Consider the following 14,475-nt stretch of genomic DNA (forward strand, 5'->3'; position numbering starts at 1 on the left):
ACTGTTCCGACTGCATGCGTATTCATGCAGGTCTTTCCGATGTGCATGATCCTCAAGTAGCGAGGCCTAGTTAAGAGGCTGGAAAGCGCACGCGCGGTGACGGCATGGAGACATGTCGCCCGAACCGATGGCCGAAGTCCGTCTGGGGCGCCATGGTGGAGACCTGGTTCCTTCAGACGCCGATTGGCGCTGTGCGGAGATGGTTTTTCTCCGAATGATCAGCAGCACCGAGTCTCCTGCCTATCTTGGTTAACGCCGACATGGAAGCTATCAAACCATCACCTGTCAAAATGTCGTCGTCGATACGGCCCGTCCGAACCTTGATGATTGCAAAGCGATGTGTTTCGAGGGGAAATCACCCGAGATCCGCTCGATAAGCTCTTCTTCCACGTGATGATGCCGCTCCACGTGCAATAAGACACTATATTGTTAGTGATTAGAAACAGTGATGTTTCGACGGAAACAAACAGCCCTAAAGAAATGCCGACTATCATTGTTGCTTAGATAAACTTGATGCTTTTACTTTTTCACTGGTGACGAGCTCGATAGTCTTGGTAGGATCAACCGTACGGGCTATCGATGGGCTTTTCTGTATCATAGAAGTTGCCGATTGCGATGGACAATCAGCCATAGTCATCGTCATGAAAGAACAAAGGAAATCGCTTGACCAACCGCCCATTTTCCACCAACGCCGTATTTTGCAAACCGTATGTGTCTTTGTAGTCGTTCCTCGTCGTTTGTACATGTGTAAGAAGGAAACCCGTATTCTGACGCCGATGATCCAAGTTTGAGTACGCCCGGCGCACTGCATGCATCCACCACTCCTAAGCCGCATAAGTCGGGCTTTAAGTCAACAAGTTTTCCGTCGATTGCCATGGCTCCCTCAGAAGATCCGGGTCGTATATGGAGAACTGGCTCCCATCGTGATACAGAGCGGCTCCAGGCCGCAAGTCCAAAAGGGATCCATGGCGGGCCAACAGGGAAAGATGCTGAACGCGCCAGTAATTTGTGACCCTGGTCATGCCGGCCTCTTGAATGCGGGACTCGATAAGATGATCTTCCGCCGCCTCTACCCAATCCATCGCTTTTTGACCACGGCGGCTGCGAGCGAACATGGCACCATCTTCGAACCACAGTTTTCTGACGAGTAGATGTTGTGTGAGTAGGCGCCTGGCAGTGGCGCGCGTGGAGAGGCTGCGGCCGTTTTCTTTGGCAAAGGCAACAAGGACCTCGCGGAGCAGAATGGGGTCAACATCGCGGGCTTCGAGGAGGCGGATGCAGTCGCGGGTATCATTGATGATGTGATGAGGGATGTGGGAATCCATGTCGCCGAAAGCGCGTCCGATTGCCTTCCAGCGAGCCGCTTGAGGGATGTGAACGGTTTTGATTTGGAGGGTTCTTTTGAGCCGCGAGAGGCGGGAGTTGTGGTCGAGATCCGAATGGAGGGCATAGCGCGCATACTCGCACTTGACGTACGAATAGATGAAGTCTTCCACGTCGGCCATGGAGAGGCGGCGGAAATGGCTGATGAGCGCGGCCATGTTTATAATGGGTAGATGTAACACGGCGCGATCAGAGCCAGACCCAAATGCGATCTGCATGCGAGGCGCGATGGGCGTAGGACAGCAAGAGGGTTGGGATCCGGCCTCGAGGTTTATGAACAGCAGGGCAGGCAAAACGGTGGCATACTGGCTGAAGCCTTGCCAGCGTGAATGCGTATAAGTGACCCCCGGACCACTGGATGTGCATACAGGAACCATGGTAGTGGTCTGAGTTGAAGGTTCGCAAAGGTACCTCACCGTCGTGGTTCTGTGCTCACGAAGGATGCGTGTCGAATGGCTAAGGCTTTGCGAAGGACACTGTCTGCCGCGAAGGGAGCGCGAAGCCTGGAAAGCACACGACGCTGCAAGAAGCGGCTATAAACCACATGCTGGTGTAACTCGAGCGAGGAAGTCATGCGTGTGGAGAGGTGAGGCGACGACGACTCCGGAGAAGATTGTAGTTGAACGGGCCAACCAGACAAGCCGCCGCGGGCTCGAGGGCTAAACCGTATGGGGCCTGGACGGTGGGGTGGCTCAAAAAGAAACCATCGTCTTTTGCCCGTTTGGGTACTTAGTCTCCGTCGCGATAGACGTCCAGTGACACGTGTACATGGCTGGAGCACGCTTTTTATCTGCGAGCCGCGTGCTGAGACCCGTGCCAAGCTGGAAATTTCTAGCCTTCTCGCTCGCGCGCGTGTGAAAGAGTTTGGAGCGTGGAGCGACGGGGGCCATCTCCGCGCCCGACAGCCTTGCTTTTGCTTTGTGCCGAGATCGTCGATGCACGTCGCTTGCTCTCCGCTCCGCTCCACTGATTATGCACGTGACTCTTACCAATGACCAATTTTTAGATGACCTCGTAATGGAGAGATACTGAGCTGACATGACGGCGATTCGAAGGATGCTCGTACTGGGTGCACGAGGAAGTGGTCCCGGTTCCGTTTGAGAGCAGTGGGAAGGTAACGACCCCACTGTGTGAGTGTGACTGCATCCATGGCCGCTTTATATAGGCAATTCCTGGGGAAATATAGTTGTCTGGTAAGCCATGAGTAATGGCTCGCTAGCTTCCGTGGTTGAATTATCGGGGCAAGGAGAAGAAGGGGACATGTCATTTTTAACCTCTCCCCTCTTTTCCCCGAACCAAATGACGAATCCACGCTACCTAAGCTTAATCGCTAGTGATATCTTACCTACCTATATTTAACGCGCCTCGGGCCCACTGTATTTCACACACTGTAGTTCGTCGTCACGCTACGTGAGATTCATGTACCAGCGTCCACCAGGGTTCCGGAGATCACGCCACTCTTAGATTGTGAACTGAACTCAAACACAAACAGCAAACATCCGCCCCCCAAACAAAAGACCCCAGCACTTGCACACCAGACCAGACCCAGGACGAAACCCATGCATCTACCATTAAGTATCTACCTACCTAAGCACCAAAGAAAAGAAGCAGCAGTACTTCACCACCACCACTACCACCACCATCACCGCCGCCGCCGCCGCCGCCGCCCCGTCCACTAAAACACACTTAACCAAGCCCATGTCAAGCCAAAACCATAATACCGAACACCACGACGACAGAACCGAATACGCCTGCTATGCTGTGCCATGAACCCATACTATACCATACCAGAGCAGAGCAGACTAGACCAAGCCCAGCCAGTCATCCAACCACTACAGGAACCAAACAAAACAAAACCAATTCAAAGCCATGCCCAACCCAACCCAATCCACACTTTTACAACTATACCAACCTCAACCCCAGCCCACACACCAGCACACACAAACCCCTAAACCGTCGCCCTCACACCACTTGCCTCCCTCCGAGCACCCCTCTGCCCACCAACAGCACCAACAGCACCACCCCCAAAAGCATCGTCCTCATCGCCCTCACTATCGCCAACCTCGCGCCTCATGCGCTTCCGTCCCTGCTTCACAATCACGCAGCCGCCTGCACCACCAGCCGCGCTTCCGCTCTGCTGCTGCTGCTGCTTCTCGCGTCTCACAGACGCTGCGGAAGGCGGGTTCATTGCTCCAGCCCCAGACCCAGGCGCCGGCGACGGCGAAGCAAGCGTCCTCAGCGCGGCGATCGAGCGCGGATCCAGGCTGCCCGAGGGCGTGCGGTGCGCCGAGTCGCGCAGCGTAGCGCCCGAGAGGTCGGCGCCGCGGCGGAGGGTCGTGCTCATGCCTGGGAGGCGGCGCTGGGTGGGTGTGCGGAGGGACGCGGTGTCGGTGGCGCCTGCGGCGGTAGAGGGGGCGGTTGCAGTCGCAGTCGCAGTCGTCGTGGTGGACGTGTCCTTGTCCGCCGTAGATGTAGCCGTAGTCGAGGTAGCCTTCTCGCCCGCAGCAGCCGCAAGCTGCAACTGCGCGTCGGGCGCCAGTCTTGGTCGCCGCACGAGCGAGGCGCGCGCTCGCCGCGCCTGCTCCAGTGCCCCCTCTTCCACGGTCTCGAGCTCCCGTACCAGCTCCGCGACGACGGCTTCCAGCTCCGCATTCGTGTCTCTCAGCCGCCCGTTTTCAGTCCTCAGCGCGCACCCCTCCTCCTCAAGCACGCCAACCCGCTCATCCAGCCCCCGGCCCTGCTCCTCCAACCGTTCGTTCCGTTCCGCTAACCACGCCTTCTCCTCGCCCAGCTGACGCACCGTCCCCTCAAGCCACTCGTTGCGCTTCGCCAGGCGCGCCGTCTTGCTCTCGTACGTCGCGCGAAGCGTCTTCTGCGTCTCGGCTGCCGCCGCCGCCGCGTCGCTGAGTTTGCGCTCATACGCCGCTTTCTGCTCGGCCAGGTCCGCGCGCGCTATTGCTAGTTCCTCTTCTAGACGCCGGGCGTGCTCGATCCGCAGGCGCGGGCTGCTGGGCTCGGCGGGGATGGGCTCGGCTGGCGGTGCAGGCGCGGGCGTCGCGTCGTCGCTGTGCAGCGCGTTGGCGAGGAGCTTGAACATGGCGTGCGTGGCGTTCATGTATGGTGAGCTGCGGTGCGGGTCGGGAGGGTTGGCTTCGTGTACGTGATAAGGAACGAGAAAGCTGATAGAAGAGCCGACAGGACGTGAAACCAAGCGTGCAGCCGGAAAGCGCGACAAGGAGAAACGCAGGTAGGTAGGTAACCAATTGGCGGCCGTAGTCGTGATCGTGATCGTACTCCGCGGGCGGGAATCCAAGTGCGCTCTCGTGAAAGAAGAGGAAGTATGTAGGTAGGTCGTTCGGCTCAATCCTGCGCAATCAACCTAGTCAACACATGGATGTCGGCGAGCAACCTCACCCACCCACCACGGTTGGCAGGCCAACCGCGCATCAAAACACACGCACACGCACGGGCGCGCATCAGCGCGCATCAGCCTGCATCGCGGAAAAGCGCAGCCACGGCCACGGCCACGGTACAATATACACCTCAGCACCACCTGGCTAGTTAGCTAGGCACGTACGCGGAAGAACTCAGACCACGACCACGCACGCAAAAACGCACGCACGCACGCACGCTCGCACGTTCGCCGCGGTGGTGCTGCACGTCACTAGCTGGTCGGCTGCGTGTTCGCGCGCGCGCGGGACATGTCTGCGTCTGTGTCCGTGGCCGGGGCCGTGGGCGTTCATGCGAGTGCAACACAGTAGGTAATCCACACACAATCCATCTCTACACATAGCATAGGCAAAAGGCCTAGCTAGCAGTGAAAAAGCCGCGCGACCAAACAAACAAAACCATCAACGCGCAAGCATACACGAATTCCAAATACTCGAATATTTAAAGGGTGGACAGAGAGACACCCCAAAAAACAAAAATCAATAATAATAAAAAAAAAAAATTAAAAAAAAAGATATAGGTCAGGGGCCCAACCGCGATTCGAACGCGGGGCCTCTCGCAATCTGGAGACGATTGAACCCAAAGCGAGAATCATACCACTAGACCATTGGGCCGACGATTAGTAAGGAAACGTCACTGGTGCGTTTACATCTGCTGGTTCTTTTCTGGCCTCGCCTTCGTCTTCATTCGGACTTGGGCTTTACAGTTGTACCTAGGCATGCACGAAGAGGTAGGCCGCTATCGTCTGTTATAGCACACGAACACGCGTACACTGCACGAACCAAAAAAAAAAATAAATAGATAAAAAATAAAAAAATAATAAGTTCTACTATACACCACGCCATGCCATGCAAACCAAACAGCAGCAGAGAGCTCGCTGATTCTCTGCAGCTTCTCTATGTACACTCCCACTCTCGCCTTTTACAGTAGTCTATTAGTCCCTTCTTGTCCCAACCCCATCCTACCCACCCGCCTCCTACCCGCCCAGTCCAGTCGTTGCCGTATCGTCGTTCGATGCCCTCGCTATGCCATGCCATGGTCGATGCTTGCTGCTCTAATTCGTCTCGTCCATCTTCTCCCCTCCCTCCACTCCACCCCCTCTCTTTCCCCCCTCCACCTCCCCTCTTTCCCACCGACCCCCCCCCCCCCCCCCCCCCCCCCCCCCCCCCCCCCCCCCCCCCCCTCTTCCCCCCCGACCCGCCCCTCTCCTCCCTCCCCCACCCTACCCACAAGTCGCGCCGCCCCCCTCATTCCGCCAAATCTTCAAAACCGCCTGCACCAAACTAACGCCCAGCACCGCACAGCCAAAGCCCACACACGCCCTGGCGGCCCACCTCTCCCTGCGGCCCCCCTGCTTCTTACTGAGTTTCAAAAAACACAACGGCGGCAGGATATACGCGAGCACGGCCGCGCTCGTCGCGCCAATCAGCTCAAACACGGCCCCTAAGTCACACGTCACCAGACTCAGCGCCGTGGCCCCGGCTACCAACGCTGTCGTAAACACCATGTGCCGCCCCGAGTCCCACGGCTCGTTCGCGAAATAGTACGTCTCGATGACCTCGCGGCAGACGAACGCCTCCAAAGGAAGGGTGGTGAGCATGTTCAGCCCGAAGCCGAGCCGCGCGATGTTTACGATGGCGTTGGAGCGCGGGAAGTTGTTGAGCACGTTGCCTTGTGTGAGCGCGCCGAAGGTGAGGTACCCGGACAGCGCCATTACGAGGCACGCCGCCATGCTTATGCCGGTGCTGTAGTGCGTGACGCGTGCGAAGCGGTCGAGGGTCGGTTTGCGGAGGGAGCCGTAGATGAGGAGCGAGTTGTGGTGGCAGACGAATGCTGTAGGGGAGAGCGCGTGATTAGTTGGGGCCGCGCAGGTTATGCGTGTGGTTTGTGTGGCTGTTGTACGCACCGAAAGAGATGACGCCGATGGCTTGGAAGACGCCGTCGTTGATGATGAGGCTGCCCTGGATCGCGCCGCGCATATCGGACGGCACGCGCCAGCCCTGCGTGATGACAGCGACGATAATAATGATCATGCTGATGAGGGCGAGGGTGCTTGCTTTGGCCAGCTACAAGGGCATCGCACAAGCATTAGCCACTCTAATTCTTGCTCTCGCGCCGAAAACAGCAGCACAAACAAAAAGACGTGCAAAAAAGACCCACCTTGGCAATGTCTCTATACAAAGAAAGCGGGTACGAAACGCCCAGGATGAAGATAACAATCACGGCGCGCCGGTCCGTCAGCAGCCAGAAGAAATGCATGTTCGGCAGCGCCGGGAACAGCGCTTCAAGCACCTGCGGGATCGTGTCGCCCACGATGATGCAGAAGGCTACCATGCCGCCAAACGCACTGCGCGACCCCAGAACCGTCAGCATTCCCGCTCGGGGGGCAAATCAAGGGAGAGGGGAGAGGGGAGAGGAGGGCATTGCATATTTGGGGCGCCGCCATGGACCTGGACACGAGAACCGATATAGTCCCCCAACCCCGAACTAGGCAGCGCCCCCAGAAAAAGCAGCGCCTCATACTAGAGCAAGAGTGCGGTTGGCGTGGCCCGCGTCCGGTGACTGGGGAAACAAAAACAAAACAAATAGAAAGTAGACTTACAATGCCCACTGCGCGAGACTGATAGCGATGAGGCCCGACTTGCCGAAGCAGTGCTGCACGGTAGCCTGGAACGAGTCGGTGCCGCTGAGTTTCGAGTTGATGACGAGGAGGCGGATGGTCCAGTCGACGATGAGCGTGAGGAGGCAAAGCAAAACGATGCCGGTTAGCAGGCCGGCCTGCTTGAGCGCGTAAGGCTGGCCGATGATGCCAGCGCCACTGTAGCGAAATCCCGCGCGTTAGAACAGACATCCACGAACGAGCGAGCAAACACGATGAGCCAGCCACCGCAGCAGTAGCAGGGAAGTAAGATGAGGGAGGGATGGATGGATGGATGGGTGGATGGAGATGAAGCGCTCGCTCTCTCTCTTGACAACGACGTCGATGATGATGGCAGCACCAGGGGAGGATACATACATGATACTATTAGCCATATTCATAAACGCAGAGCCCATGCCGCTCTTGGGGCGCGCGCTCTCCAGCAGCTCCTCCGGCGCGAACCCCTCGTCCCCCGCGGCCACCGTCACAGACGGCGCCTCGATATCCGTCAGCAGCGGGAGGCGCTGCTCGCCGCTGCCCTGCCTGCCATGTCGCGCGCGACCCAGCAAGCCTCTCCGGCCACCAGCACCAGCAGCAGCGCCGCCCTCCTCGTCACCCCAGGCGTCAACGCCGTCGTCATCGTCGTCGTCAGAGTACATCAGCCGCTCCGTCCGCGCCGCGTACGGATGTGCTGCTGCTGCTGCTGCTGCTGCTGCTGCCGCGCTGCCGCTGCCGCTTCCCCCGCTCCCGCCGCCGTTCGCCCCGCCTCCGCCGCCGCCGCCGCCGCCGCCGCTGCCGCCGTTCTCCCGCGTCTCCAGCGGTATCAGCTCGGCTTGCTCGGAGAAGGTGACGCGGTTGGGGGTGCGCGGGGTGCCATCGGGGCGGGGTTGAGCGAAGGAGGACTGGCGGCGGGGGTTGTTGGGTCTGGGGGGCGGAGGAGCACGCCAGCCTGATGACGTCTTGCGGGTTGTGGTGGTAGGAGTAGTAGTGGAAGAGTCGGTCTGGATGGGCGGTAGGGAGGACAGCGGCGCAGGGGCTGTCGCGACGGCGAAGAAGGGATCGGGGTCGTCGTTGTCGCCGCTGTCGATGAGGTGGTCGGGCGAGGCGCTGGTGGGGGCGTCGAGGATGCCGAGGCCGCTGTGAGGACTTGGATGCGTTGCTACGTCGTCGGCTTGTGCTGCATCGTGGGCCAAGAGGCCGAGAGATTCGTCGTGGTCGCGGGCCCCCATTGTAGCATTTTTTTGGACGGCGGGCTCTCTGTTCTAGCGGCGCATGGTAGTGCCAATGGGTGCGAGGAAGCGACAGGCGTCAGCTGCGGTGGAAAGGCGGTGGGTGGATAGTGGCAATGTCGCACGTAGCGGTAAAGAAGGGCAATGGAGGCCCCCCGGATTCCCACTGACCCGAGCGTTTCACCTCAAAGCCCCGATCCGCGACCCGGCACGCACACATTAAATTATCTTACTGTTACTATGAGCTTTGAAACGCCAGCTAATACACAAAGTCCATCATCATCATCATCGTCATCGTCACACCCCCTCGCTCTCCTCCCTAAACCTGCCCCTCACCGGCTGCGGCATCCTCACCCTCTGCTGCCCGGGCCCCGGACTCTGCCCCACACTCTCCGCAATCCGACTGACGAGCGGCACGCCCTCGCCCCCCGTACTGCTCCCCCCAGGACTGCCAGCCCCGGGCCTCGTCGCGCTCGCCTGCCGACTCCCCGCCAGCTGCAACGGCTGCGGATAGAAATGCGCCGGCGTATTGCTCGTCGTCGGCGGGTACATCGGGCTGCCTGCCGTGCCGTCATCGCTCTCGGCTCCGCTGCGGCTCTGGCTGTAGCTGTGGCTCTGACTCTGGCTGTAGTCGCTGGGCGTGGGCGCGCCGACGCCGTACCCGCCCGGAGCCGCGAGCCCGCCTCCTCCGCCTCCTGCTCCTCCCGGGCCGACCGACGCCGACGGCGGCGGCGGAAAGTGCTCTTGGTGCAGCGCGTGCTGCGACGGGTCGTACGGCGGGTTCGCCGGCTGCGGCGCCGGGTAGTGCTGCTGTGGCGGCGGCGCGTACACGCCGCCCGGGTACTGCGGCGAGTTCGGGCTCGGCGGCTGCATGTACTGCTGCTGCTGTTGGGACCAGAGCGCCTGCTGCGACGGCGTGCCCGGCGTGTACGGCGTTTGCGGCGAGACGGGGAATGCGGCGCCGCCGATGGGCGAGCCGCCGCCCGTGTGCGTCGAGCCGTCGTGCGTGTACGCCGGCGTGGCGTTGCTGCCCGATGGCGAGCTGGCGCTTTTGGCCTCGCGGAAGCTGTTTGCTGCTGCCAGTTCTGCGGGCGGTGCTGCTGGCAGCTCGGATGGCGGCCTTTCTTTCTTTTCTTTCGGGTTGTTTTTTCTACGTCGCCAGAGGCAGTAGAAGACGAGGGCGACTATTAGTATAAGCCCCACGCCGCCTCCTGCGGCTCCGCCTGCAATGGCGGCCGTGTGCGACCCGGAGCCGCCATTTTTCTTGTCGCCCTTGCTGCTTGAGGTCCCCGTAGCTTCCGGGATTTCTCGAGTCGCAGTGCGCGCAGAAAACTGCGCCTGTCGTCCAAAATAGACCGGTAAGTCGCGATGTCCCCAGTCGTCCTCTGGACTTTTAACGGTGGCGCCGCCGGTTGATCTATTGCATGAAAAGGCTGTCAGCGTGCTCAGAGCATCGAAAGAAGAACAAACTCACCCGCCACCAATCTTAGAAATGATCTCCGGAGGCACAAGGTATTGTGTGATATTCGGATAATAAAAATCCCACATATTGTTGTTCGGCCCGTTGGCTCCAAGGTTGAGGTTATGAGTACCCCAGATGTTAGGCGCATCGCACTGGTCATGCTGAGCAAACCAACCGCCAACGATAATCATCTGAGCGTTGTTGATGACATTGCAAGACGAGATTCCATGGGGATTTCCCGGACCAGGCTGCGTCGGATACCACTTAATCCAGATAAAAGAAGGAATCGAGAGGATATAAACGTCGTCAAATCCAGTGGTGTTGGTAATCCCCTGGCCGCCGTATATGTAGCTGGAGAATTCATGTCAGAGCTGTCTTAAAGCCGAACAGCGCCCTTGGTGGCACTAACATGTTGTACGAAGATTTGTCTTGAGCCCATGTGGCCCCTCCACAAAACTTCCGCCGGTCATCGGGGATATCACCGCTGGCTTGCTGCGTATACCATTTCGTGGACGCTATGTCGTAGATGTGGATTGTCTATTGACTGCAATCAGCATTGAAAGTATCATGCTTCTGGAGCGCATTTCCTACGCTCATATTGGCCTATAGGCAAAAGTCAGTACTGTTTTTTCTTTGCAAATGTTAACCATTCTTCTCACCCCCTCTATTGTGCCATTGCGATTAGGATCCTGAACACCCCCGAAATATATCAACAAGCCGCCGTCAGAGGCCGGTAGAAAAACCATGGTGCCCTCTGCTCTTCCGATGTTGTCGTCTGGCCCGGTGGCATTGATCCATCTGTCTGCGATCATGTCATAGCTGAGGAGATTGCTCGTGAGGACGGGATTCCCTTCCCAGCCGGGAACAGTCTGGCTGCTGAGCCATCCGCCAAGGTAGTAGCCGACTGCGGTTTCGTTCACAGTGACTCCGGCGCCCCACGCGACGCGCTGGATGTTGCTTGCTGCGCTGATGCTCGTTTGATTCCACTGATTGTGGATGATGTCGTAAGCCCAGGGGGTAAAGCTCTCCGGGGAGTCGGTGAATTCTCCGCCATATTGATAGAGCACTTTGTTCACTTCGTCGGTCCATAAAATACCACCGCTGACATCCGGGATGCTGCTGGTCTTGTTAAGGTCCTCATGGAGCTGGGGCATGCCCTGGAAAGTCTCGTCGAGATCATTATAGAGCAACCATGTGTCTGGAGCGCAGTGTCAGCAGAGGCTCGCGAACAACACGGACGATTCCGACGGCGACCGTACTGGAGTAGTTGAGGGGGTTCTGCGACATGGGGTTCCATGTTACTTGGCCGCCGTCAATGTATAGCCGGCGATCTACAACGGCGGTCTGGTGGCCGAAACGACGGCAGAAGTCTTTAAGAGGGTCTTTGGCATGGGCGGATGAGGCTGCAAGGGTCAGGAAGATCACGAAGCGAAGGAGTACGGCTGCCATGGCAGTGGAAGTAGCAAGTCGCGTGGTGGTGGAAGCATGGACATGGAATCACGAAACACTCATGAAGTAGAAAACGAACGGCTTGGGAACCAGGAAACGACGGTGCGGCGCGCACCGGGAGAGAGAATAAAGTCCAGCCGCGTCCAGTACGTTGGGAATAATGGGGGGACGGGGAAGCGCACACAAAGCTGAGGTCGGAGAAGGTTGAAAAGGCGACAGGGCTGTCGAGCGGAGGATCCACGAAAGCTGCCCCATGCCCCATGGGCTTCTTGTGCATCAGGGCTCGGCCAAAGAGAACCCCCCTGCGGTGCGCAATCCTCGCCGACCATCCGTCGAGGACCGTTGCACAGGCTTGCCATTACGGGCATGGGGAGCTGCAACGCCCGGGCGTGCTGTAGGCCGCAGAGTCCAATGGCCGGCTCAGCCTGTGCTGGTATACGCGCCACCCCCACCGCCCGACGAACCAGCGCGCTGGCCCACCCTTGCTAGTCGCCATCGTAAAGCCCGCTTCCTGCCCATCTTCGTGTGCGGGTGGCGTTGGCTAGACCGGAAACACCGACCTTTGCTGAAACTCTGGTGGTCGACGTGATTTTGATCACCCTGGATCTCTCCCTCAGCTCAGCCGGAGAAAAAAATAAAGCCCACCTGACGGCGATTCCCGGGGGGGTGGGCGAGCGTCCTCGACGACGCCCGGCGCTTGGATGCGGAGAAGTGCACGCTAGGCACTCCGCGGTCATACAAATCAATTCTTTCCGGGCGCACGAGCAAGGAGCGGCCGTCCGGGCCACGCTGCTGCGCTTCTTTTGCCGGCCGACTTGTTGCTGATCGCCTTGGCGGTCGAGTGACGGCGAGACGCATGTCAGAAAGCCGTCGGGGCTGGACTCTGACTTTGGTGGTGGCTGGTTAGCCGCGCTGACTTCGTCACGTGCTGCCTCCCAATCCGCCCTCACCATCATGGCGATACGGGCTTTATGCTCAGAGCTTGCGGCCGTCCTATCACTAATCGTGTAGTTCATGCGACAAACTCTCCTGGTCGACGGCATGCGAGCCGCGTCCCGCTCTTTGCAGGGGTCCGCTGTGCTGACATGGATTCGTTGCCGAAAGCGTTCAGGGGAGTAAACCTGCCACAACAAAGCTCTCTATATGCGAACAGAGCTGTTCCCTTTTCCGGAATCCAAAGCCAAGACGCGGTTCTTTGTTTGTTTGACAAAGCGTGCATAAGTGCCGATAGACCACGCGGTAGTGTCCCATCACATTGACGGTTGCCTGAGATTAGAGTGCCGCAAGCCATGCGTTTGAGAGATCTGCGCGCTCCCGTCGAAGCACTTTCCTCGTGGGCGCAAAAGCTGAGTTATAACCTGCACCTTGCCCAGACGTGCGGGAGGGGGGGATGCATGACAGCTGAACGGAGAAGAATTCCGACAGGCGCGTTATACAAACACTGACACCAAGCGTGTCTGCTGCAGGTCCAAAGTTGCAAAGCCCCCATGCGGCGTCCGAGTTTCCGTTCAAGCTCAAAGCCCAAATATCTTGCTATCGTTTGGCTTCCGTCGCCGCCTCGTGGGGTTTCAGCCTTCGCTAGCCCTCGCCGGACGTGGCTAGGTCATCTGTCGTGCCTGTGTCTTGTACGTGACCCACCAGCCGACCCCGGGGAGCCGAGTCCAGTTCTAGAATGGTGACTACTAGTGCCTGTGAGATGGTAGATCCGCTACACGACAGTTGATCCCTCGGGAAACTTCCTTGAACAAGCCATCTGCCGGCGCTGTGATCGGTACCGGTCCCCGTCCACGGGTCGGCTGCTGCTGGGAACCGTGTTGCTTAAGTCAGATACAGATAGGGCTTACTGTACCATACGGACCGCACGATGCTGCCTGATCTGGCCCCGCCTTCTTCCCCTACTTCGTAAGTGGTAAAAAGAGTCAGACCACTGTTGAACTCAGCCTGAAACGATCTGTAAGCCAGAGAGTCGGTTCCAGATAGCGTACATATTGTGAGGTGTTCGCAACTGCATGCCTCACCGTCGAGCATCCAATGCTTCCTCGCCATTGGCCAAAAGCAATCCGGCTTATGGGATGACCAATGCAGTGGTCGTCGAGCTGAATCCTTCCTCCAACAACCTGTCCCACGTGCACCAATGGCCACCGATGGCCGGGACAGCCTGTCCGCCTACGGACTGCAGCTATGTGACGGAGGGCTGCATTAGGCGGTCTATCGGATGGCCCCGGATGATTTGCCCACCCCTTCTAGATATTTTACCCACCCCGCTGAGTAAAATCTATAATACCTACAGAGTACTTGTTAGGTAGTTATAACAGACTATGACACTACGGCCAGTAGGCACTATATAATTATATAAAAGTAAAACTATAGGAGTACTAAATTATACGACGAGGGTATAGAGGTATAGATATACAAGACTACTAGAGTATCTATAAGAGTATAAAAATAAAATATCCGAAGAGCATAAAGGTACTTACAAGGGAAGGGTATGGAGACCTAAGATCTTAAAGAGTAAAAAACACATTATATAATTTTCTAGATGCTATCACGTGGGTGGGCAAATTATCCGGTGTCCTATCGGATTCCATTGAGACTGAGGCTTCGATTATAATTTTTGCGCGATAACCGCCTTCATCGCCGTCACCCCATTCTCAGGAACCCGAAGCCTCCCGACGCGAAGACAACGCCCTTGGCTTTTCAATTCTGTAAGGACTGAGCAATGGACAGGATAGTTTGGGGGAAAGCGACCTGGGATCACCTTTTGCCCGACAAGGCAACTGTTGCGAAGAACTGTCTGAAGGGATCAACAAAGATCGTGATCTCGAATTGGCACGGCGGGGTAGAGTACATGCTGGTTCATGGCC

General features: G+C 58.0%; 4 protein-coding genes and 1 non-coding gene across 5 annotated transcripts; all 5 read right to left on the reverse strand.

The window, feature by feature from the left end:
* Nucleotides 1-845: 845 nt before the first annotated feature.
* K452DRAFT_308295 (uncharacterized protein) lies at nucleotides 846-1,760 on the reverse strand (the record flags this gene model as incomplete). Its single annotated transcript, XM_033543138.1, has 1 exon — nucleotides 846-1,760. The coding sequence occupies one exon, from the start codon at nucleotides 1,758-1,760 to the stop codon at nucleotides 846-848; it is 915 nt and encodes a 304-aa protein (XP_033398365.1).
* Nucleotides 1,761-3,331: 1,571 nt separating this feature from the next.
* Nucleotides 3,332-4,480, reverse strand: K452DRAFT_297907 (uncharacterized protein; the record flags this gene model as incomplete). Its single annotated transcript, XM_033542073.1, has 1 exon — nucleotides 3,332-4,480. The coding sequence occupies one exon, from the start codon at nucleotides 4,478-4,480 to the stop codon at nucleotides 3,332-3,334; it is 1,149 nt and encodes a 382-aa protein (XP_033398366.1).
* An 878-nt stretch (nucleotides 4,481-5,358) lies between these two features.
* Nucleotides 5,359-5,447, reverse strand: K452DRAFT_t76. The gene has a single exon. It is a non-coding gene; the product is annotated as a tRNA-Pro (tRNA).
* Nucleotides 5,448-6,050: 603 nt separating this feature from the next.
* On the reverse strand, nucleotides 6,051-8,813 carry K452DRAFT_287067 (uncharacterized protein). Its single transcript, XM_033540412.1, has 5 exons — nucleotides 7,850-8,813; nucleotides 7,436-7,651; nucleotides 6,994-7,180; nucleotides 6,740-6,899; nucleotides 6,051-6,666 (listed from the first exon to the last, which is right to left on the reverse strand). The coding sequence occupies exons 1-5, from the start codon at nucleotides 8,698-8,700 to the stop codon at nucleotides 6,056-6,058; spliced, it is 2,025 nt and encodes a 674-aa protein (XP_033398367.1). The 5' UTR covers nucleotides 8,701-8,813; the 3' UTR covers nucleotides 6,051-6,055.
* Nucleotides 8,814-8,901: 88 nt separating this feature from the next.
* On the reverse strand, nucleotides 8,902-11,824 carry K452DRAFT_318239 (uncharacterized protein). The gene is made up of 6 exons (XM_033544138.1): nucleotides 11,422-11,824; nucleotides 10,822-11,360; nucleotides 10,754-10,765; nucleotides 10,572-10,699; nucleotides 10,175-10,513; nucleotides 8,902-10,117 (listed from the first exon to the last, which is right to left on the reverse strand). Exons 1-6 carry the CDS (start codon nucleotides 11,609-11,611, stop codon nucleotides 8,998-9,000), a joined length of 2,328 nt encoding a protein of 775 aa, XP_033398368.1. The 5' UTR covers nucleotides 11,612-11,824; the 3' UTR covers nucleotides 8,902-8,997.
* Between the last annotated feature and the right edge of the window lie 2,651 nt (nucleotides 11,825-14,475).

This window comes from Aplosporella prunicola, assembly GCF_010093885.1.
Source record: "Aplosporella prunicola CBS 121167 unplaced genomic scaffold K452scaffold_11, whole genome shotgun sequence".
NCBI classification, from domain to species: Eukaryota; Fungi; Ascomycota; class Dothideomycetes; order Botryosphaeriales; family Aplosporellaceae; genus Aplosporella; species Aplosporella prunicola.

Coding starts and splice junctions, on each gene's coding strand:
- K452DRAFT_318239 (XM_033544138.1), bottom strand. CDS start 11,611: ATGGCAGCCGTACTCCTTCGCTTCGTGATCTTCCTGACCCTTGCAGCC. Junction 11,361..11,421: donor GAACCCCCTCAACTACTCCA/GTACGGTCGCCG, acceptor ACTGCGCTCCAG/ACACATGGTTGCTCTATAAT. Junction 10,118..10,174: donor ATTTCTAAGATTGGTGGCGG/GTGAGTTTGTTC, acceptor TTCATGCAATAG/ATCAACCGGCGGCGCCACCG.
- K452DRAFT_287067 (XM_033540412.1), bottom strand. CDS start 8,700: ATGGGGGCCCGCGACCACGACGAATCTCTCGGCCTCTTGGCCCACGAT. Junction 7,181..7,435: donor AGTCTCGCGCAGTGGGCATT/GTAAGTCTACTT, acceptor GGGGTCGCGCAG/TGCGTTTGGCGGCATGGTAG. Junction 6,667..6,739: donor CATCGGCGTCATCTCTTTCG/GTGCGTACAACA, acceptor TCTCCCCTACAG/CATTCGTCTGCCACCACAAC.